The sequence below is a fragment of the Notothenia rossii genome (assembly GCF_949606895.1).
Source record: "Notothenia rossii genome assembly, chromosome: 5".
NCBI lineage: Eukaryota > Metazoa > Chordata > Actinopteri > Perciformes > Nototheniidae > Notothenia > Notothenia rossii.
Window position 1 is genome coordinate 2204963 of NC_136903.1, and position 23047 is coordinate 2228009.

A 23047-nucleotide genomic window follows, 5' to 3' on the forward strand; every position below is an offset into this window, starting at 1 on the left:
GTAAGAAGGAACGTAGGTCATAGAGAGACAACGAACTGACAATGAACAGGAGGGAGCTAACACCATATGTACACAGGTAAAGGGGACACAGGTGGAAACAATCAGGGCGGGGAAAATAATCAAGGACGCAGGAGACAGAAGGGAAGGGAGCGTGGAGGCCTGAAATGAGAGGGAGAATTAATGAAGGGAATAAACTTAAAGCACAGGACAAAGGGACATGACATAACTAACATAAAGAATAAACTTTCACGATAAGTTTCTTAGACATGACATCAATCAGTGTTTGAGAAGCGTGGGAATCGTTGTTAAGGTAAATTTAAAACCAGAAAATCTTCTCTCAGCGTGTCCTGGTGATTTTCCAAATTTCCCAACATCCTTTCCCCAAACCCTGATGTATGTGTGAGTCGTAAATCCTCGTGTCAGTGGCGGTGTTGTAATCGTGGCGCTCCGTGTAAAGCTCTGAGTCACAGAGACAGCAGAGGGTTTTTTGGTCTGTTAGTGCAACAGATAACAGCTGTGGTTCAGTCGACTCTGCAGATGGCGTCAGTTTGGAGCTGACATCACTCTGAAAGCTCGAGCCAACAGATATACATCTCACATCAACTGTTTGACATCCTTCATCCGTCAGACAATGACTCATTTCCAGGCAGAGCCGCGGGGTTTCACCTGTCACTTTGTTATTTATTGGTTAATAGTAACAGAACAGAACTTGTAAACATATAGAGAGCCAAAGGAATGAATCGTAAACATAAGAATGAGTCAGGATTTTAGCACTTCCTGTCCCCTTGTCTGGATGTTTTTGTTAACATGCTTTTGTTTGTTAGCCTGAAACAGGTGAGTGGTTAACACAAGCTGAAGAGATTTTGATTCTAGCAGTTAAATACGTCAGTAAATGCCCCAACGTCTGATTTAAAAACGGCAGTTGCAAACAAATGTCCAAATGAGACGACTAAACGTCATCACGCCCAACATTAGCCACCTTTAGCTTAGCGGCAGTGACGTGAAGTCATGTGACCGTGCTGTAGTTCCTTTAAAGTCCAACATTAGCCACCTTTAGCTTAGCGGTGGTGACGTGAAGTCATGTGACCGTGCTGTTGTTCCTTTATAGCCCAACATTAGCCACCTTTAGCTTAGCGGTGGTGACGTGAAGTCATGTGACCGTGCTGTTGTTCCTTTATAGCCCAACATTAGCCACCTTTAGCTTAGCGGTGGTGACGTGAAGTCATATGACCGTGCTGTTGTTCCTTTATAGCCCAACATTAGCCACCTTTAGCTTAGCGGTGGTGACGTGAAGTCATGTGACCGTGCTGCAGTTCCTTTATAGCCCAACATTAGCCTCCTTTAGCTTAGCGGTGGTGACGTGAAGTCATGTGACCGTGCTGTTGTTCCTTTATAGCCCAACATTAGCCACCTTTAGCTTAGCGGTGGTGACGTGAAGTCATGTGACCGTGCTGCAGTTCCTTTATAGCCCAACATTAGCCTCCTTTAGCTTAGCGGTGGTGACGTGAAGTCATGTGACCGTGCTGTTGTTTCTTTATAGCCCAACATTAGCCACCTTTAGCTTAGCGGTGGTGACGTGAAGTCATGTGACCGTGCTGCAGTTCCTTTATAGCCCAACATTAGCCTCCTTTAGCTTAGCGGTGGTGACGTGAAGTCATGTGACCGTGCTGTAGTTCCTTTAAAGTCCAACATTAGCCACCTTTAGCTTAGCGGTGGTGACGTGAAGTCATGTGACCGTGCTGTTGTTCCTTTATAGCCCAACATTAGCCACCTTTAGCTTAGCGGTGGTGAGGTGAAGTCATGTGACCGTGCTGTAGATCCTTTATAGCCCAACATTAGCCACCTTTAGCTTAGCGGTGGTGACCAACCCAGTCTCACGGCATTCCGTGTTACAGTCACGAAATTAATGTAATCTATTGATTCGTGTTCACCGACACGATTTTCGCATTTTTTTCGTGTCACACAGAACGATTTTAAAAGCAATGTATTTATATTGGTAGTATGTTTCGTGCCTGCACCACGTATTTTGTCCGGTCGGGTCTTGGAAGACCGGAAGCTGTGAGAAAACATTTTCTTACTCAATATCTTACCCTAAGCCAAACCCAAACCCGAAATCTTTTTTTCCTTCTAATTTGTAATTATTTACATTGTTTTTCAAATCGTTCTGTGTGACATGAAAAAAATGGGGAATCGTGTTGGTGAACACGAATCAATAGATTAATTTCGTGAGACTGTGTTTGGTGACGTGAAGTCATGTGACCGTGCTGTAGTTCCTTTATAGCCCAACATTAGCCACCTTTAGCTTAGCGGTGGTGACGTGAAGTCATGTGACCGTGCTGTAGTTCCTTTATAGCCCAACATTAGCCACCTTTAGCTTAGCGGTGGTGACGTGAAGTCATGTGACCGTGCTGTAGTTCCTTCATAGCCCAACATTAGCCTCTTTTAGCTTAGCGGTGGTGACGTGAAGTCATGTGACCGTGCTGTAGTTCCTTTATAGCCCAACATTAGCCTCCTTTAGCTTAGCGGTGGTGACGTGAAGTCATGTGACCGTGCTGTAGTTCCTTTATAGCCCAACATTAGCCTCCTTTAGCTTAGCGGTGGTGACGTGAAGTCATGTGACCGTGCTGTAGTTCCTTTATAGCCCAACATTAGCCACCTTTAGCTTAGCGGTGGTGAGGTGAAGTCATGTGACCGTGCTGTAGTTCCTTTATAGCCCAACATTAGCCACCTTTAGCTTAGCGGAGGTGACGTGAAGTCATGTGTCAACATATCAACGGATAGAAGATGAGCAGAACCATATGTACAGTTGATTTAATGTGACAAAAAGAATACAGAATAGCCAAAAATACATCAAAACACCACATCACTGCACCAGTCAATACTGAGGTGTATCTGCTCTCACAGATATGCCTCTTGGAAACAGGAAGCCCCACTCTATTTACTTTCCCTTGTCCTTTAATGCAGATGACCTGCAGGGGGGGGGGGGGGGAGTTCAACAACCCCATCACTCACCAGCCAACTCCACCCCAAAAACATTCCTCAGCCTCTTATCTCCCCGTATCGTAAACAGCAAGGACTCCCCCATGTGGGGAGGGGGTTTCGGGGGTCAGAGGTCAGCGCTGTGTTTTGAAGCAGGTCTGCCTCCTGGATGACATCAGACTCAGAGAGATGATTAAAAACAGACGGGCTGCCCACAGCGCCACACAAAAAACAACATGTTGATCATACTGCAGTCAGAAACTGCCTCATGGGAAATATATGTGGAAATATGAGGAATATAAAATGGTGGGTATTTGGATTCTTTGATGAAGTGAAAGCTCTAATTAGTCAAATTTCTGCATTAACAAACGTACTTTAAAGCAATTATTATCAGCAGGGTTGTTAAAGTAGCCTACTGAGTAAAATGATTAAAGAATATGAATCTGTTCAAATGCTTTATTTTCTTAGATTTCCCAGGTAAAAAGTTAGGGACTACAGCTCGGTCACATGACTTCACGTCAGCACTGACTCATTTCTGACGAATTTCTGTTTTTTATGAATCATTCCTCCACCTCTCTCTAGTGACCTGTGATGTTGAAATGACAGAAGCTGTGTGATTAAAACTAATTCTCACCGCAGTTTGACTCAGCGGGTTGATCCCCTTCCTCTTAACTCATCCGCTGACTTGACTTTGACTTTCCTGGGAAGTGTCTTTATCTTTTGGTCGTTTGTTTGTGTAAGAGTGATTTAGTCCTGACTTGTCTCGACAGTGACTTCATCTCACAAACGTCCTCGTCTGTCCCCCGGCTGAAAGCGGGCCGTGTTATTAGTCAACCGAGTCATCCCTGCGCTGAGAGCATGAGTGTTGACAAAAGAGCCGCTAATACTTTTACCCTCCTTTACGGCGAATACTCTTTCACTCTCGTTCCGGGAGACGTCTCCGGACAATAAAGTAAAATCCCAGACGAGTGCAGACAGATACAAGGAAACAATATGAGGCTTGTGTTGCAGGTGCTGCAGCTTTTATGTGGTGTGTGTGTCGTGTTTCTGGTGGTTGCACTGAAGACAGCTTTAATTAGTAGAGTCTTTGTGGTCACGAAATCTGCTAGCAACCAGCTCTGTCTCCAAAACACTGAAAGACTGTTTTATGACAAAGAAAAAGTCTTGATGTTTGGGGTTATCATTCATCATCATTGTGGCACAATAAGGTTGGACATATGCTAGCCTAGTTAGCACAAAGAAAGGAAGGAGAGCTGTTCGCTTAGCTTTTCATAAAGACTGGAAACAGAGGAAAACTGCAAACCTAGCTTAGCACAAAGACTTGAAACCGCTAGCCTATATGAACATAATGGAAACAGAGGGAAACTGCTAGCCTAGCTTAGTGTAACGGGTCACAACCGTAAGCGACCTGTTATCGATCAGGAAACACAGCGAAGGCGTCTTTTCTGGCGTTTATTCTGAGGACTGAGAACAAAACACAATATGCTCCTTAAATCCACGCTGCACATCCTCCGCAGCACTCACTTCAATGTCTTCTTTAGTATTTATAGATTAAGAAATGAACAAGAAAGTCTTATCAAGTAATCTCACAAAAATACAAACACAAACACACCTGAGAACAAAACACAATATTCTCCTTAAATCCACGCTGCACATCTTTACAAAAGAAAAGAAAGGTTAACATGTAAACAAAGAAAATGACGCAGATCGCGTCTAATTCCCGCCAAAACCACACCACAGATATCACTAAAAAAATACAATTTCCTACGGTGAAAACCAAACACAAACGGGTCAACAAGGTACCCAAATCAACACTCAACAACACACATCACTTCCATCAACCCAAACAGCCGGTCCATCCCACAAAACCGCAATGATTTGTAACACCTCTCCCAGCACAGCTTACCCTCCGCAGCACTCACTTCAATGTGAGGGGAAAGCGGAAATGATATACAGGAAATAGAAAAAGATGTGCAACGGGAAAGTGTTCCCACCAGAAACATAACTCAAAAACATAAAAAGTAAACAATCTCATACAAATAAAATTCACAACCCATTATAAATCGTAATTTATAACTATATTTATGTCTACACATTTTTAACTCCGTTACATTAGCACAAAGACTTGAAACTGAACATAATGGAAACAGAGGGAAACTGCTAGCCTAGCTTAGCACGAGTACAGTAAACACAGGACAACTACTAGCCTAAATTAGAACAAAGACAGCAAACAGAGGGAAACAGCTAGCTTAGCTTAGCACAAGGACAGGAAGGAAGGCTGCTAGCTTAGCTTAGCACAAAGACTGTAAACAGAGGGAAACAGCTAGCCTAGCTTAGCACAAAGACAGGAAACTGCTTGACTTTATTAACACAAGAATGGAAACGGAGGGAAACTGTTAGCCTTGCTTAGCACAAACACTAGAAACCCACTTAAACTGCTAGCTTAGCTTAGCACAAAGACTGCAAACAGAGGGAAACTGCAAACCTAGCTTAGCACAAAGACTGGAAACTGCTAGCCTATATTAACAGAAGTGAAACTGAGGGAAACTGCTAGCCTTGGTTAGCACAAACACTAGAAACCCAGTTAAACTGCTAGCCTAGCTTAGCACAAAGACTCAAAGCAAAGGGAAACTGCTAGCCTAGCATCCACCATTAGAGATGATTAAAACACATTTAAATATCTGTATGCCGGATTTTTTGTTTATAACATCAACATATACACCAACAATCACCTTAGTGTTGCAGTCCTTTCAGCACTTCTTAATACTTTCCCATTTTCTCAACCCTTCTCTGGTCTCTTGGCTCAGGTTTGAGCCTCGTGACCTCTGGAGCTCAAGGGCACTTCGTCAGCCTTTAATCTGAGGCGTGCTGCGTCTTGCCTCTGGAGTTTTAGTTTTCACAGAGAAACAACACAAAGCTGCAGGAAGAGAAAGTGTTTCCTACAGTTTGTCTTAATGTGAAACGTTCACTAAGAGAGTCCAGTCATAAGAGATGAGTCTGGGAGAGAAACAGAAAGATTTAGTATTGATGAAACACAGGAAGTAAATCTGCCGGTAGGCCTAATCCCGGTAGGCCTCTCTCAGTTGAGGGTTTAGTGTGAATCAGATGTTTGAGAATCCCACAGGCTGATTACAGCAAAGAGACGTAATGAGAGATTTGTTCAAACAGCTTTTAAACACCCAAACAAACCAGAGACGTTTTTATCCCAAAAAACTCCACTGTCAACGCTCCCACGGGAACCTATTTATAAATCTAAAGTATCTTATACATTTTGCTTAAAAGTTTCCTAGTGGTGACGAAGTAAATTGATAAAATGTTGTCTTTTATTTTGAAGTCAGCTGTTTCCGAAAGCTGTTCTTTTTAAATGCAGTTGTCTGACTTTGGGACAGGGACTTTTATTTTGAAATGTAGTTGTCTCTTTCTCTGTAACCTTTTGTTTTGAAATTCAGCGGTCTCTGACTTTGGGGATCAGAAACTTTTACTTTGAAAGTCAGCTTTTTCTGACACTGTAATTGTAAGCTTTTCTTTTGAAATTCAATTGTCTCTATGACAGATGTACTATTATTTTTGAAGTCAGCTGTTTCCGGCACTGTAAACATCATTTTTTAAAATGCAATTGTCTGTGACACTGTGATGGGAAGCTTTTATTTTGAAAATCATGTGTCTGTGACCATAGACTGTATTATAGTCTGTGACCCCATGACCATAAGCTTTTATTATGAAAGTCAACTGCGTCTGACTCTGTAACCCAAATTAAAACAATCCGGTCTCTCACACTTTGACCTTTATTTTGAAAGTCTTCTGTTTTTGACCCTGTGCTCGCTGCCTCTCTGCGGCTTCCAGCCTCCATCAGTGAGTTTCTGACCGACACACAGCTGTTCCCCGGCCTCTCACCTCCTCTCACCTCCTCCCCATCATTTCCTCTCCATTTGTCCCTCCGTCCGCCTACAGGAAGGACAAAGAGACAAATGGAGGACGAGGAGGAAGTGTTAAGTGTAGATATTTCCAGAAACAGAGCTCTCTTTATCGCCATGCAGATCAGATTTTCACTGAGAGATTTCTACAGCTTGCATATTTTTCCAGAGGTTAAAAAGGTGATTTAATTGAGTCGGCTGTCAGCTTGTTGAAAGACAAAAGAAATGTTGTTGTTTGCTGTTCTTTGGTGGGAGCGTAAACAACTTTAGAGCAAATCAAATATGTTGGCTACATTTGGCTTATTACTAAACAGGGATCTGCTTGTTAAGACGTCAAGGTTTAAAGTTCTAAAAGGTGATATATAAGTGAGATGTCTTCAAATCCAAAAAGCTTTAAAGATCCAGACAGCCCCTTTTTATTTTGGTCACAACTCCTAAAGCAGATTGGTATTTACTGTTGACTAAATAAAGTAAAAAACGTTTTAAAGTGAAACGCTGAGGAGTATTTACGCATGTGTGAGTGTTCATGGTCTCCGGATAAATAAAGAGTGTTTGTAATAAATACTGTGAGTGTTTGTCCTGCAGATAAACACTCCTCAGATGTTCCTCCACCTCACACACACTCTGTTATAAAGAAGAGTCTGTGTGCCGTGAGATTCGTGACAAATGGTTCTCCTTTAGACTTTTACTGTCTCCTAACGACCCGAGAGGAAACGTCATCTGTAAAAACAATAAAAGCACTCGCTGGTAAAGAGGCCTATTATGCTCTGGTGATCCCTTTCCTGTAGTTTGATGCATCAGCAGGGGAGGACTCTTTAAAGTAGAGTCACTAAATACTGATACACACCTCAACATCAGCAGGAGAGGACTCTTTAAAGTAGAGTCACTAAATACTGATATACACCTCAACATCAGCAGGAGAGGACTCTTTAAAGTAGAGACACTACATACTGATATACACCTGAACATCAGCAGGAGAGGACTCTTTAAAGTAGAGACACTACATACTGATATACACATCAACATCAGCAGGAGAGGACTCTTTAAAGTAGAGACACTACATACTGATATACACCTGGACATCAGCAGGAGAGGACTCTTTAAAGTAGAGACACTACATACTGATATACACCTGAACATCAGCAGGAGAGGACTCTTTAAAGTAGAGACACTACATACTGATATACACCTGAACATCAGCAGGAGAGGACTCTTTAAAGTAGAGACACTACATACTGATACACACCTGAACATCAGCAGGAGAGGACTCTTTAAAGTAGAGACACTACATACTGATATACACCTGAACATCAGCAGGAGAGGACTCTTTAAAGTAAAGACACTACATACTGATTTACATCTGAACATCAGCAGGAGAGGACTCTTTAAAGTAGAGACACTACATACTGATATACACATCAACATCAGCAGGAGAGGACTCTTTAAAGTAGAGACACTACATACTGATATACACCTGGACATCAGCAGGAGAGGACTCTTTAAAGTAGAGACACTACATACTGATATACACCTGAACATCAGCAGGAGAGGACTCTTTAAAGTAGAGACACTACATACTGATATACACCTGAACATCAGCAGGAGAGGACTCTTTAAAGTAGAGACACTACATACTGATACACACCTGAACATCAGCAGGAGAGGACTCTTTAAAGTAGAGACACTACATACTGATATACACCTGAACATCAGCAGGAGAGGACTCTTTAAAGTAAAGACACTACATACTGATTTACATCTGAACATCAGCAGGAGAGGACTCTTTAAAGTAGAGACACTACATACTGATATACACCTGAACATCAGCAGGAGAGGACTCTTTAAACTAGAGACACTACATACTGATATACACCTGAACATCAGAAGGAGAGGACTCTTTAAAGTAGAGTCACTAAATACTGATATACACCCGAACATCAGCAGGAGAGGACTCTTTAAAGTAGAGACACTACATACTGATATACACCTGAACATCAGCAGGAGAGGACTCTTTAAAGTAGAGTCACTAAATACTGATATACACATCAACATCAGCAGGAGAGGACTCTTTAAAGTAGAGACACTACATACTGATATACACCTGAACATCAGCAGGAGAGGACTCTTTAAAGTAGAGTCACTAAATACTGATATACACATCAACATCAGCAGGAGAGGACTCTTTAAAGTAGAGACACTACATACTGATATACACCTGAACATCAGCAGGAGAGGACTCTTTAAAGTAGAGACACTACATACTGATATACACATCAACATCAGCAGGAGAGGACTCTTTAAAGTAGAGACACTACATACTGATATACACCTGAACATCAGCAGGAGAGGACTCTTTAAAGTAGAGACACTAAATACTGATATATACCTGAACATCAGCAGGAGAGGACTCTTTAAAGTAGAGACACTACATACTGATATACACCTGAACATCAGCAGGAGAGGACTCTTTAAAGTAGAGACACTACATACTGATATACACATCAACATCAGCAGGAGAGGACTCTTTAAAGTAGAGACACTACATACTGATATACACCTGAACATCAGCGGGAGAGGACTCTTTAAAGTAGAGACACTAAATACTGATATATACCTGAACATCAGCAGGAGAGGACTCTTTAAAGTAGAGACACTACATACTGATATACACCTGAACATCAGCAGGAGAGGACTCTTTAAAGTAGAGACACCACATACTGATATACACCTGAACATCAGCAGGAGAGGACTCTTTAAAGTAGAGACACTACATACTGATATACACCTGAACATCAGCAGGAGAGGACTCTTTAAAGTAGAGACACTACATACTGATATACACCTGAACATCAGCAGGAGAGGACTCTTTAAAGTAGAGACACTACATACTGATATACACCTGAACATCAGCAGGAGAGGACTCTTTAAAAGTAGAGACACTACATACTGATAAACACCTGAACATCAGCAGGAGAGGACTCTTTAAAGTAGAGACACTACATACTGATATACACCTGAACATCAGCAGGAGAGGACTCTTTAAAGTAGAGACACTGCATACTGATATACACCTTAACATCAGCAGGAGAGGACTCTTTAAAGTAGAGACACTCCATACTGATACACACCTGAACATCAGCAGGAGAGGACTCTTTAAAGTAGAGACACTACATACTGATACACACCTGAACATCAGCAGGAGAGGACTCTTTAAAGTAGAGACACTACATACTGATACACACCTTAACATCAGCAGGAGAGGACTCTTTAAAGTAGAGACACTACATACTGATATACACCTGAACATCAGCAGGAGAGGACTCTTTAAAGTAGAGACACTACATACTGATATACACCTGAACATCAGCAGGAGAGGACTCTTTAAAGTAGAGACACTACATACTGATATACACCTGAACATCAGCAGGAGAGGACTCTTTAAAGTAGAGACACTACATACTGATATACACCTGAACATCAGCAGGAGAGGACTCTTTAAAGTAGAGACACTACATACTGATACACACCTGAACATCAGCAGGAGAGGACTCTTTAAAGTAGAGACACTACATACTGATATACACCTGAACATCAGCAGGAGAGGACTCTTTAAAGTAGAGACACTACATACTGATATACACCTGAACATCAGCAGGAGAGGACTCTTTAAAGTAGAGACACTACATACTGATATACACCTGAACATCAGCAGGAGAGGACTCTTTAAAGTAGAGACACTACATACTGATATACACCTGAACATCAGCAGGAGAGGACTCTTTAAAGTATAGACACTACATACTGATATACACCTGAACATCAGCAGGAGAGGACTGTTTAAAGTAGAGACACTGCATACTGATTTACACCTGAACATCAGCAGGAGAGGACTCTTTAAAGTAGAGACACTGCATACTGATTTACACCTGAACATCAGCAGGAGAGGACCCTTTAAAGTAGAGACACTACATACTGACATACACCTGAACATCAGCATGAGAGGACTCTTTAAAGTAGAGACACTGCATACTGATTTACACCTGAACATCAGCATGAGAGGACTCTTTAAAGTAGAGACACTACATACTGATATACACCTGAACATCAGCAGGAGAGGACTCTTTAAAGTAGAGACACTACATACTGATATACACCTGGACATCAGCATGAGAGGACTCTTTAAAGTAGAGACACTACATACTGATATACACCTGAACATCAGCATGAGAGGACTCTTTAAAGTAGAGACACTACATACTGATATACACCTGAACATCAGCAGGAGAGGACCCCTTCAAAGTTTCTGCATGTTTTTTGGAATTTAAGCAAGCTAGAAAACAGCTTTTTTGAAGAAATTATTATTATTTTGTAAAGAAAGCATTGCATATGTTGGATTATTATTATCACCTTAATAACAATACGTTTCCCCCCCCTCTTCAGGCTGACGGCTCAGAGGAGTGTTGAGGACGCTGAGGAACTGGAGAGGGAGCGTCGCCGCAGAGCGAGGGAATCGTATTGCTGGACGGACGGAGGCTCGGTGCCCGGAGAAACATCGCCGGAGGACGGGATGCCGGCAGAGGAGAGCATGTAAGAACTAACAAACTGTGTGAAAATAATAAAATCCAGTCATGCAACATTGCTAAGAAAAACATTAAGTGCTGCACAGAGATGGCAACAGTACACACATCCTTTACTCAAGTAGAAGTACAGATACTCGTGTTTAAAATTACTCTGGTGAAAGTAGAAGTGCTGACCATACTTCTTTACTCAAGTAGAAACATGTACTTAAGTAAAGTAACAAAGTGTTTGTACTCCACTAGTTCCCACCTCTGAGTGTCTGCACATGTTTGAATCAGGATTTCAGCGTTTGCCATTAAAAAAGTGCAGATATGACATTAAGAATTTGTTGGATTCCTCGTTGTTTACTCATGTGAACGCAGGAAGTTATTAAGTGCTGAACATTTTTCATCCGCTCTCCTCGAGTCCAGCCACTTCCTGTACGAGCCGCTAGCTGTCGCCGCGTGTTTTTCTACGGGCGATAACTGTGAGTTTAAGAGGTTTGTTCCCAGATGTGAAGCTTTAAAGCTCGTCTGCGTTCATAAAACCAACGTTTCCATCGAGGGAAAACACACACAGCTGCTCTCTCATTACACACCGCAGAGGAATGTTTAATACAGAGCGTCTCCAGGGGAAAACTACCACGTGTTTCAGAGGACTTTTTATTTTAATTACACCTCCTTCACATCTCAGCTGCAGCCTGTCATTTAAAGGTCTTTCTGCGGCGGTGACGTAATGCTGAGTTCAAATGACGCAAATGTTTGAAAATCTTAGTAGTACTTAATTTAAAGAGTCCTCTCCTGCTGATGTTCAGGTGTATATTAGTATGTAGTGTCTCTACTTTAAAGAGTCCTCTCCTGCTGATGTTCAGGTGTATATCATTATGTAGTGTCTCTACTTTAAAGAGTCCTCTCCTGCTGATGTTCAGGTGTATATCATTATGTAGTGTCTCTACTTTAAAGAGTCCTCTCATGCTGATGTTCAGGGGTATATCCGTATTTAGTGTCTCTACTTTAAAGAGTCCTGTCCTGCTGATGTTCAGGGGTATATCAGTATGTAGTGTCTCTACTTTAAAGAGTCCTCTCCTGTTGATGTTCAGGTGTATATTAGTATGTAGTGTCTCTACTTTAAAGAGTCCTCTCCTGCTGATGTTCAGGTGTATATCTATGTAGTGTCTCTACTTTAAAGAGTCCTCTCCTGCTGATGTTCAGGGGTATATCCGTATTTAGTGTCTCTACTATAAAGAGTCCTCTCCTGCTGATGTTCAGGTGTATATCATTATGTAGTGTCTCTACTTTAAAGAGTCCTCTCCTGCTGATGTTCAGGGGTATATCCGTATTTAGTGTCTCTACTTTAAAGAGTCCTCTCCTGCTGATGTTCAGGTGTATATCAGTATGTAGTGTCTCTACTTTAAAGAGTCCTCTCCTGCTGATGTTCAGGTGTATATCAGTATGTAGTGTCTCTACTTTAAAGAGTCCTCTCCTGCTGATGTTCAGGTGTATATCAGTATGTAGTGTCTCTACTTTAAAGAGTCCTCTCCTGCTGATGTTCAGGTGTATATCAGTATGTAGTGTCCCTACTTTAAAGAGTCCCCTCCTGCTGATGTTCAGGTGTATATCAGTATGTAGTGTCTCTACTTTAAAGAGTCCTCTCCTGCTGATGTTCAGGTGTATATCAGTATGTAGTGTCTCTACTTTAAAGAGTCCTCTCCTGCTGATGTTCAGGTGTATATCAGTATGTAGTGTCTCTACTTTAAAGAGTCCTCTCCTGCTGATGTTCAGGTGTATATCAGTATGTAGTGTGTCTACTTTAAAGAGTCCTCTCCTGCTGATGTTCAGGTGTATATCAGTATGTAGTGTCTCTACTTTAAAGAGTCCTCTCCTGCTGATGTTCAGGTGTATATGAGTATGTAGTGTCTCTACTTTAAAATGTGAAATAAACTGCCTCTGGAAGGAACACAGGATTTTAGTCTTTGCAGACCATTTACATGCATTAAAACCTACAGAACACACTAAGGGAGAGGGAACACCCTAAAAAGCAGAAGAGGGCCTCTTTAAGAAGCTCATATTCTGGATATCTGCGTAGAATCAGATATTTTTTATAATACTTCAAAAGCACGCTTCAATAAACTGGCTTTTATGTGAATCAGTTGCACATTAAGTTTTGTGAAGTTCTGTTCTCTAATCTTTGGTGCATTTGTGTTCCTCCTTTATGATGTTTTTTATTGTAGCCGCCTTTGCCTTTTATTGAAAATAAAACATGTTGTAAAACATTGTTCTCAAAAGGCGCTTCACAAATAAAGTGTATTATAATTGAAGACAGAATATTTCAGAAAACCTGCAGCTGAGAATCTGAGACTGAGACGAGGTCCTACAGGTCCTGTAGAGTGTGTGCAGGTGTCCTCTCAGAAACACACTGCAGCTCGTTAAGGTTGATTAGCTGCTGAGAGACTCCCATCATGCACTGGGGCCTCTGCCGGTTTCTTAATCATCTTGGGAATGCCGAGTGAATTCCTTTCTTCTCCTGTGATCAAAACACACACTTTCATTACTTCAACTCAGCGAGGAGAACGGGGGATGGGGCGGATGCTGAGCGGAGAATGGGTCCAAACACTTAATTCATATAAGACACTCTCATTAAACATTACAGAACGTTTGGATAAGATTATACAAAGGGAAGCAGCTGCAGATTAGAAGCATCGTTAGTACTTATTTTAGAGAGGCCCCTATTAGGCTTTATGGGGTTTTTACTCTACTGTAGTTATATAGGTTTTTAGTGCATGTAGAGGAGGTAAGGACTCTTTAAAGTCGAGACACTATATGCTGATATACACCTGAACATCAGCAGGAGAGGACTCTTTAAAGTAGAGACTCTACATACTGATACACACCTGAACATCAGCAGGAGAGGACTCTTTAAAGTAGACACACTACATACTGATATACACCTGAACATCAGCAGGAGAGGACTCTTTAAAGTAGAGACATTACATACTGATATACACCTGAACATCAGCAGGAGAGGACTCTTTAAAGTAGAGACACTACATACTGATATACACCTGAACATCAGCAGGAGAGGACTCTTTAAAGTAGAGACATTACATACTGATATACACCTGAACATCAGCAGGGGAGGACTCTTTAAAGTAGAGACACTACATACTGATATACACCTGAACATCAGCAGGAGAGGACTTTTTAAAGTAGAGACACTACATACTGATATACACCTGAACATCAGCAGGAGAGGACTCTTTAAAGTAGAGACACTACATACTGATATACACCTGAACATGAGATTAATCGCACTTCTCCTTCAGGTACGATGGCGCTCTGAAGCCGAACAGCTCTCCGTCTCTGGAGGAGGACGAGGGCTTCAGTGATTGGACGCAGAGAAGAGAGAGGAGGAGGCAGCAACGCCTGCAGGAACTCAGCCAGGGAGGAGAGGAAGAGGAGGAAGAGGAGAACAGGAAGAACAGATCTGCAGCCGTGAAGTCCGTCCAGACCTCCGTCACCTCCTCCAGCCAACTGCAGAGACAGGAGCACCACCAAGAAGACGATGAAGAAGAGGAAAGGGTGGAGATGGAGAGGAGGAAGAAGCAAGAAGAGGAAGAGTTTAATCGAGCTGAGAGGATGAGGAGGGAGAAAGAGGAGGAAGAGGAGAAGAGGAAGAGGGAGGAGGTGACGATCAGGAGGAAGGAGGAAGAGGTACGTTTGAATCCAGTGAAGATTTGTCTGAGTCGAGTCTCAAGTCATTCGAATGCAATCTGGGTCATAGAGAACAATTACAAAAATATAAGTCCAAGTGTAGCTAGAAGACCTGAGTCAGGTCTAAAGCCCTAAATCAGGGATTCTCAACCTTTTTTGGGCCAGCGCCCCCCTGTCCATTATCCAGGTCTCTTACCGCCCCCCATCAAAAAAAGTAGACTTATTTTCTTCCCTGAATATTAATGTTGACTAATATTCTGTGTTATATCATTTAAAAAGCATTTCACTGAATGCCAAATAATAGATTTGATTTAACTGGGCAGTTGGAATATCATTATCATTAGTTTACCAGAGAGCAGAAAAGCCATGTGAATGTGAATACAAATGATATTTATGAGTGTTAAACAAACTCAGACAAGAGCAGAGAATACAAACAGACTGCTACGGAACAGCAGCAATTTCACACATGTCCAGTGCAGAACAAACAGTAGGCTACAAAACTGTACATTAGGCCTACAGAACTAACAGGTCGGAAAGGTGTTGCATTTCGCCAAAATGGGGGGGGGAAGGTTAGTGTGAGCCCTGCGCTTGGTGGTTCTCCGCCAGTTTCTTCACTGCGGGTTGCAGAGAACTTAGTTTCAGTCGCAGTGCACCTGAGGCCGTCAAGTTCAAGCGATTTCAGCACCTGTGTGGGATCACGCTCCATCACAGTAGATATGACCTCTTTGATGGCAGGGAGTACCAACTTCTCTCCGATTGTGAACGGCTGCCCACATTTGGCTATCAGCAAGGAGATGTTATATGACGCTATTAGCCCTCTGTCAGTCTGGGTGGTCTTCCTAGCGAAGAGACTGCTGATGGTGCTCCTACCATGTTTCTCTTTGAGGGCCTGGAAGAACGGACGCTCCTTATCTGCCTTATCCGGGTGGATCTTGGTAAGGTGCTCCTTTAAACGTGAGGGTTTCATTCCCTCATTGGAAAATACATGTTCGCAAAGTAAACACATTGGGAGTTGTGCATAGGAGACGGTATGAAGCCATAGCTAAGATATTCAATAGAGTACTGTCTGCATTTTATCTTTTTCGCGGCCATTTTGCTGATGTGATATGATTTTTGTTGTTTTATGATGCTAATATTTAGGGGGGGGGGGGGGTAGTGTCATGATATGGCGGCAAACGCTAGAGGGCTCGCTGGTGACATGACAAGACATCGTGCCGGGAGCGGACCGGAAGTCGTTGTAATTTTGAACAAACAGAGCTCTGTGTGGAGCAGCCTGGCTAGCCAGCTCTGCCATGTCGTAGCAGACATAGAAACGGGTATTATTTTCATAAACTGACCACTTAGTTCGAATCTGTTAGTGGAATTTGTCATATCAAAACATATCGAAATGTAACAAAGTAACACAGATTATTAACAGTCGCGATCCCAAAATTACAACGACTTCCGGTCCACTCCCGGGTGCTTTTTGTAGGGTACGTTCGTAAGTGTGCTCAGAGCGCTCCGAGCGTCCCCGTTCCACAGTCCAGAGCGCTGCGCTCTGAGCGCTCACAGCTGGGTGCTCTGGCGGAACAGACGGGTTGTCCGAGCGGACTGACCGTTCATGCATTTACGAACGTACCCGTAATAACACTGCTGACAGCTGACCAATCGCAAGCAGAGTTGTGGTTTCCTATAGCAACAAAATATGCTGACAGCTGCTTTTTGTACAGGAAAAGACGCTGTGGCCAGCGTTTTTCATGACAAAAAGAAATTATGCGTGAACGCCCCCCAAGAACACTTCAACGCCCCCCTTTCAAAAATATTGCTTCCAGCGCCCCCCGATGTTCTCTTAACGCCCCCTGGGGGGCGGTACCGCCCCCGTTGAGAACCAGTGCCCTAAATGGTCTAAAGTGAAGTTATTTAGGTAATTTGAGAAAGAGTCCAGATCTAAGTCATCAAAATAACTGAGGGTCGAGGGTCATAAGGAACAATTCAATGACACGCCAGAATCAGATTTAAATCGTGAGACTATGAAACTAGAATCGCATTTCAAGATTTTTCAGACCATTTCATTTGGTCATTTCAGTCAAATTTAAACAATTCTATACTAAGTCTAATGGTGCGTTCACACCGGACGCTTTGTGTTTTTTGGGCGTGGCATGATTACATGTAAAGTCAATGCAAAGATAGATGGACGCGATTTCGCTTCAGTGGCGCGGATTACGCAATTGACACGATTGAAGGGGGCCGCGTCAATCTCGAGAGTTACATTTTGTTTGATTGGGCCGTCAAATTCGCATGACATGTTCTCGAGTTGGCCAATCAGCGGTGAGGATCTCAGCCTGCCGTCACTGACGTGGAATCAGAAAACCAAAACATTAGCTGTTAGCCATTAGCTGTTAGCACACAGAGCTCACAGCTCCTCATATCTGGTCAGAAACTGGACAAAAGTCAAACAAGTACAAAACAAAGACTTCCTGTGTCATGGCGAATACAGTCTCTGCTTTATTTCTATCTTTATCATGTTGTTATGAGTTTGGACGGAGCAGCTACAACGTTAGCTTAGCTCAGTGGTTCTCAAACTTTTTCTGTCATTCCCCACTTTGAACAGGTGGGCTTTTTCAAGCCCCACCTGTTCCTCATCGCTCCAATAAAATGGTAGGCCAAGCTTAAAATTGTCAAATGTATCGTTCTATAACAGGGGTCTCCAACCTTTTTTAGAGAGCTACTTTCTAGACCCTTCAGAAAAACGCGGGCAAAAACCCTTGATTATGCGATTAAATATGCGGGGTTTTTATGTGATTTTATGCGGTGAAATTGCGGGAAGTTGCGAAATATGCGAAATATGCGGGGAAAAAGAATAACAATTTTTTAAAATATTGAGCTGTCTTATTTATTCTCTCTCACACACAATCTGCCACTAACGTTAAACCCCTTTACTATTTAATTAAACACATTCAATGTTTATTTATTGTAAAAGCAATTGGGCTATTTTAATCTCACTCACACACACACACACACACACACACACACACACACACACACCACACACTTCTCCGCCTCATTCTGTTTTCATTTACTCGCTCGTTATCTGACCAGCTTCAATCTTGTAGGCTACTCACTTCGTTTCTTGTAGCCCTCGAAAGGGTTTTGGAGGTTGATGCCTCGGTGAGCGTGAGTCGTTTGGCTTTCTTGTCCGCAGCAGCAGAAAGCATTTTCGAATGTTTGAATGAATCAAAGTGGGTCGTCACCGTCGATTTTCTCTTATGCTCCAACACACAGTTGCACGGGGTGCAGAATAGTTTCCCCCCACTTTTTGCCCGGTCTTTAGTAGAAATGTTCGTCGGTAAATGAAATGGATTAGATTTTTTCATCTTTTTTTTTTTCTATCGTGTGAGCTCCACACGTTCACTCTATACAGTGTTGTTTACATTCTGTGATGCGCGAGCTGATGACGTCAAGACGAGTTCACTTTTTTTTTTCTCAACTTTGTGTGGAAAAATGCGGGGATTATGCGGCCTTTTGATAAATATGCGGCCTTTTAAAAATCTGCGCCATTTTGCTGATTATGCGTTAAATTCTGCGATCGCAGAATCGCGTTTTTCTGGAGGGTCTAACTTTCAAAAAATAAAACAAGTCGTGAGCTACTTTTACTCCTCTTTTTAGTTTTTTTGCACTGTATATATTTAGCACATTTTAACATTATTATATGCTTACCTTTAACCTTTGTGTGCTGTTTGGGTCTGTGGGACCCGTTTTTTTTTTACTGTCCTATAGTACACATTGGAATGATTTCTTACTTTATTTTGTACAACTTTATTAAATAGATAAAGGTGTTCTCTCTCTCTCTCGCTCTCTGTCTCGCTCTTTCACAGAGGCTGTGTGCTCCTCCGTGGCGATGACGGCTTGCGTTAAAAAATAATAATAAACATAGCCCTATCAGTATCAGTATGTTGTTTCTTCGGGATCATTTTGAAACGTGTATTACAATTAATTCAAGTTGTTTGAATGACGTGAGTAAACACAGCTGATGAAACTCCAGCGATTAGAGCGATGTGAATATTTGCCTCGCGTCCAGTGTGAACGCAGCATAATGCAGTATGAAGTAATTCTGACTAATACAACATGAGTCAAAGCCTTATGGGCAACATGTAGGTTTCTCAGGTATTTTCCTGGTGACTTGCACGACATGTCCTTTCTGAAGTTTTTAATAAGTTGAACTGTTCGTGTTCAGGTGGAGAAAAGAAAGGAAGTGAAGATCTCCTACACGTCCAAGGTGTTCCTGAACCAAGAGGCGAAACAGAGCAACGCCAACGGAGACACGACCAAAGAGGAAGTGACGACCATCAGGAACCAGAAGACAAAGAGATCCACCAGGTGAGTTCACTGAGTTTCATTCATGACTGGAGGTAACGGTGAATCACAACTGCTTTTGAATCAGAACAGCAGAAGATAGACAGAAGATATGAGTATTTCGAAAGGCAGAATGTACGTTCTTTAGTTTTTTGCATTTAACTTATTTAATATATAAATATATACATAGTACAAGAAAAGGAGGAAGTGAGTTATCAAATGACATCGTGTTTGGTCAAAGTTGTCAAATCTTATGGTGAAATAGAATAATGATCACTCTACAGTTTGCATCAACACTACAGTATATAATCATTTTTAGAAATAAACAAAAATTACGAAAGATACATTTTTAACACATTAATCTAACATGCTTATTTTATACATATTTTATTGCATTTCTCTTGTTCTATGCTTATTTTATTCCAATTATTTTCTTTTTTTATCCTCTTCATTTCTGAATTTTGTATTTATTTTCTTTTTTTATTCTTATTTGATCTGTATTTAAAAGTTTGATTGATTCATTGCTTGTGTAAGCCGTATGAAACATGTTCATAAATATTCCTTAGAATTTCCGACTCAACTTTGACAACAATGTTTTCCCGCATGGTTTACTAAATGTTTTTTATATATATTTTGCAGCAGATCTGGAGAGGAGGTGGAGGCGGGTCAGGAGCTGACGGAGCTGAAGATGAAGAGGGAGGAGAGGCGTAGAGTCCGTGAGGAAGAGGAGCGCCGCAGGGAGGAAGAGGAGCATCAGAAGCTGGCCAAAGAGGAGGTGAAGAAGAGTCCTCTTGGTTCAAAAAGATTTACAATAGATACTTCTTCTCTGATGGCTCCCACAGGATGGCTGACATCCACCTGGATCCATCTTCTTTTGACTTAGAGACACATGTTCAAGCATCTGGACTACCTGTGTTGCAAATGTGTCTTTTTCTATTTCTATTAGGATCTTCCAGGAGAGCTAAAGCAAAATGTACGGATAGTTTAATATTTCTCCCTGGTTGCTATCAGATAGTTTCAAATAAACTTTTTTTTTTTTTTTTTTGATTTTGATATACTTTATTAATCCCTGTGGGAAATTGTTTCTCTGCATTTGACCCATCCTAGTGTTAGGAGCAGTGGGCTGCCATTATGTACGGCGCCCGGGGAGCAGTGTAAGGAACGGTGCTTGCTCAGGGACACCTCGGTAGCACTTGGTCTTGCTGGGACTTAAACTGTTGACCTTCCAGTTGCCAAGCCAAGTCCCTATGACTGATGTTAATTTGACCAGTAATGTAAATGTCAGACTCGTAAAGAACCAAAGGAACTGTGAAACATGCAGTGTTGCTCTCTCTTTTCCAATAATAGCTAGCAATAGCTCCAAAAGTAGCGAAAGGTCACCGAAAGGTCACCAGATGAAGTTGCAAATGTACTTTTATTCAATTTTTAAAAGTTTTAAATCAAAAGTTGCAGCGTTTAGCAGCTAACGGGAAACATACTTCCTTTAGGAGCTGGTGGAGACCAAACTCGGAGCTAAAAGAGGGAGGATTAGCATCTGCTTTTAACCGGGTTTGGGGTTGATTTGTAGTCTAAATGTGTATTTTTGTGACCCCCAGGAGGAGAGGAGGAGGATGAAGGAGGACATGGAGAGGAGGAGGAGGGTGGAGGCTTCAGAGAGGACGAAGAGCCAGAGTTCATCCAGCGTGGACGGAGACGAGATGTTCAGTCCCTTCAGCCCAAAAACTCCCAAGGTAAATATCGCCTGCAGCTGCATGTTGCTCAGTGGTTCTGATCAACAGAAGCTCTGCTACATGTACAGGAACGCTTACAGCTTCTTAAAGTTCAACGGGACATTTTTCAAAGCTTGGAACATCATGAAGTTATGCAGAACCTCAAACACAGAAGTTAAAGGGACTCTAAGTAATCCAAAAGATGTTTCATGTAGGAACGATCTCCTAACGGTGAGCTCCTTGGCAAAGATACAACCTTTAGTGGTGGGGATGAAATGATTGAAATAAGGGTTATAGTGTGACTGAACAGTTGAGTTACACAACATGTTTACACACGTCTCTTCCGAATGTGAGTCAATGGAACAATCTGAATCAGTTAGTGTCTTCTGTGCGGCGTTGCAGTCGGTGGGTGGGCTTTAATACAAATATGTAAAATAAACCCCAGGAACGGTCTGAGAGAATGAGAGGTTTGATTGTGGCTCTTGTCATGATGTCAACTGGGTCGGCTTTCAATTAAGCTGATGACTCTAGATCACAGAAACTCTCTGGATTATGAGAAGTTACTCTGGAAGGACTCTATTGTGTTGCCTTCCCTAAAACAGATGACTGACTGCAGACGGGTGCAAACAATCCCTGTGACATTTGAACTGTGTGTTATCTTTACAGCTGATGGGTTCAGGCTCAGCGAGTAAGGTGTGTGTGTGTGTGTGTGTGTGTGTGTGTGTGTGTGTGTGTGTGTGTGTGTGTGTGTGTGTGTGTGTGTGTGTGTGTGTGTGTGTGTGTGTGTGTGTGTGTGTGTGTGTGTGTGTGTGTGTGTGTGTGTGTGTGTGTGTGTGTGTGTGTAGCATGCTGTGAACTCACTGATTGGTTTTTGGTGTGTGTTGGATTCCAGCTGTGCTTTTAAATGCATTGTCAGCAAAGTCCTGCGAAATTACAGTTTTTAATCCGGTGTAAAAGTTACATTTTGGGACTTTGTTTTTGTATTTTGAAGACAGTCACTGATGCAAATGTGAGCATGGCACCGCATGTGTGTTCTCCACCTTTCTCATTTTAGCTTATTTAAAGTTTAAAGACACAATCGCACCATGAGTTAAAATAAACGTTACCAGCACCCACATCTTTAGATATATCTGAAAACTAGTTAAATGTTCTCCGCTTAGTGTAATTTTAGCAGCTGCCAGTGGAGATGACCAATATACACATTACAAAAAGGCCTGACACTATGCCTGAAACGCCTCCATTGGACTCCTTTGTTTACTTCCTGAACATAGTGACATCACTACGTAACACTCGCACTCCTATTGGTTAGCGATGCAACTCATTGAGCATTAAAGCATGGAAACATGTCCCAGTAGAGACACTAAATACAAATATGAACCTTAAAATATGCATTTTATGGCCTCTTTAATATATCACATGTTTTCAGTACAGTACTTGACCAGATAGTTAGAAAGTGTTGATTTACAGAACCCATCATTTCTTGCATTAACGGTGTGAACTATGCAAATACGTTTACATTCAAAAATCTACAATTGGAAGTAACTTTGCAACAGGAAATCCAAAGAGGGAAAGGAGAGCTGTTGGTGGGAAACACAAAAGCAGCAATGGGATAATAATCTGACAGCATGATTGATTTGATTCACCTGAGAGCAAGCCAAGAAAACATTGAAACTACACGATGCTAACCAGACTGATGACTCCAACAGTTTGATGAAGGCCAGCAGACTCCGCTCTGTTGTTGATGGCGTTCCAAACTCTAATCAACTAATCCTAAATCAAGGCGACTGCGTGAAAACCTTCCCGTGTTCCTCAGGAAAAATGACCTCAGACTTCTTCTTCTTCTTCT

The 23047-nt window shown here is 42.0% G+C and overlaps 1 protein-coding gene across 1 annotated transcript in view; it reads left to right on the forward strand.

Annotated features, from left to right (window-relative positions):
- lsp1a (lymphocyte specific protein 1 a) overlaps positions 1 to 23023 on the forward strand; it is a gene marked incomplete at its 3' end in the record, with an annotated part of 27297 nt that extends 4274 nt beyond the window's left edge. The window contains exons 2-7 of the mRNA XM_079684543.1: positions 11334 to 11480; positions 14773 to 15160; positions 19374 to 19516; positions 20132 to 20267; positions 21088 to 21222; positions 23015 to 23023. Coding sequence (XP_079540669.1) covers positions 11334 to 11480; positions 14773 to 15160; positions 19374 to 19516; positions 20132 to 20267; positions 21088 to 21222; positions 23015 to 23023 — 958 coding nt within the window. The remainder of the gene's footprint in view (positions 1 to 11333; positions 11481 to 14772; positions 15161 to 19373; positions 19517 to 20131; positions 20268 to 21087; positions 21223 to 23014) is intronic.
- Positions 23024 to 23047: the final 24 nt, after the last annotated feature.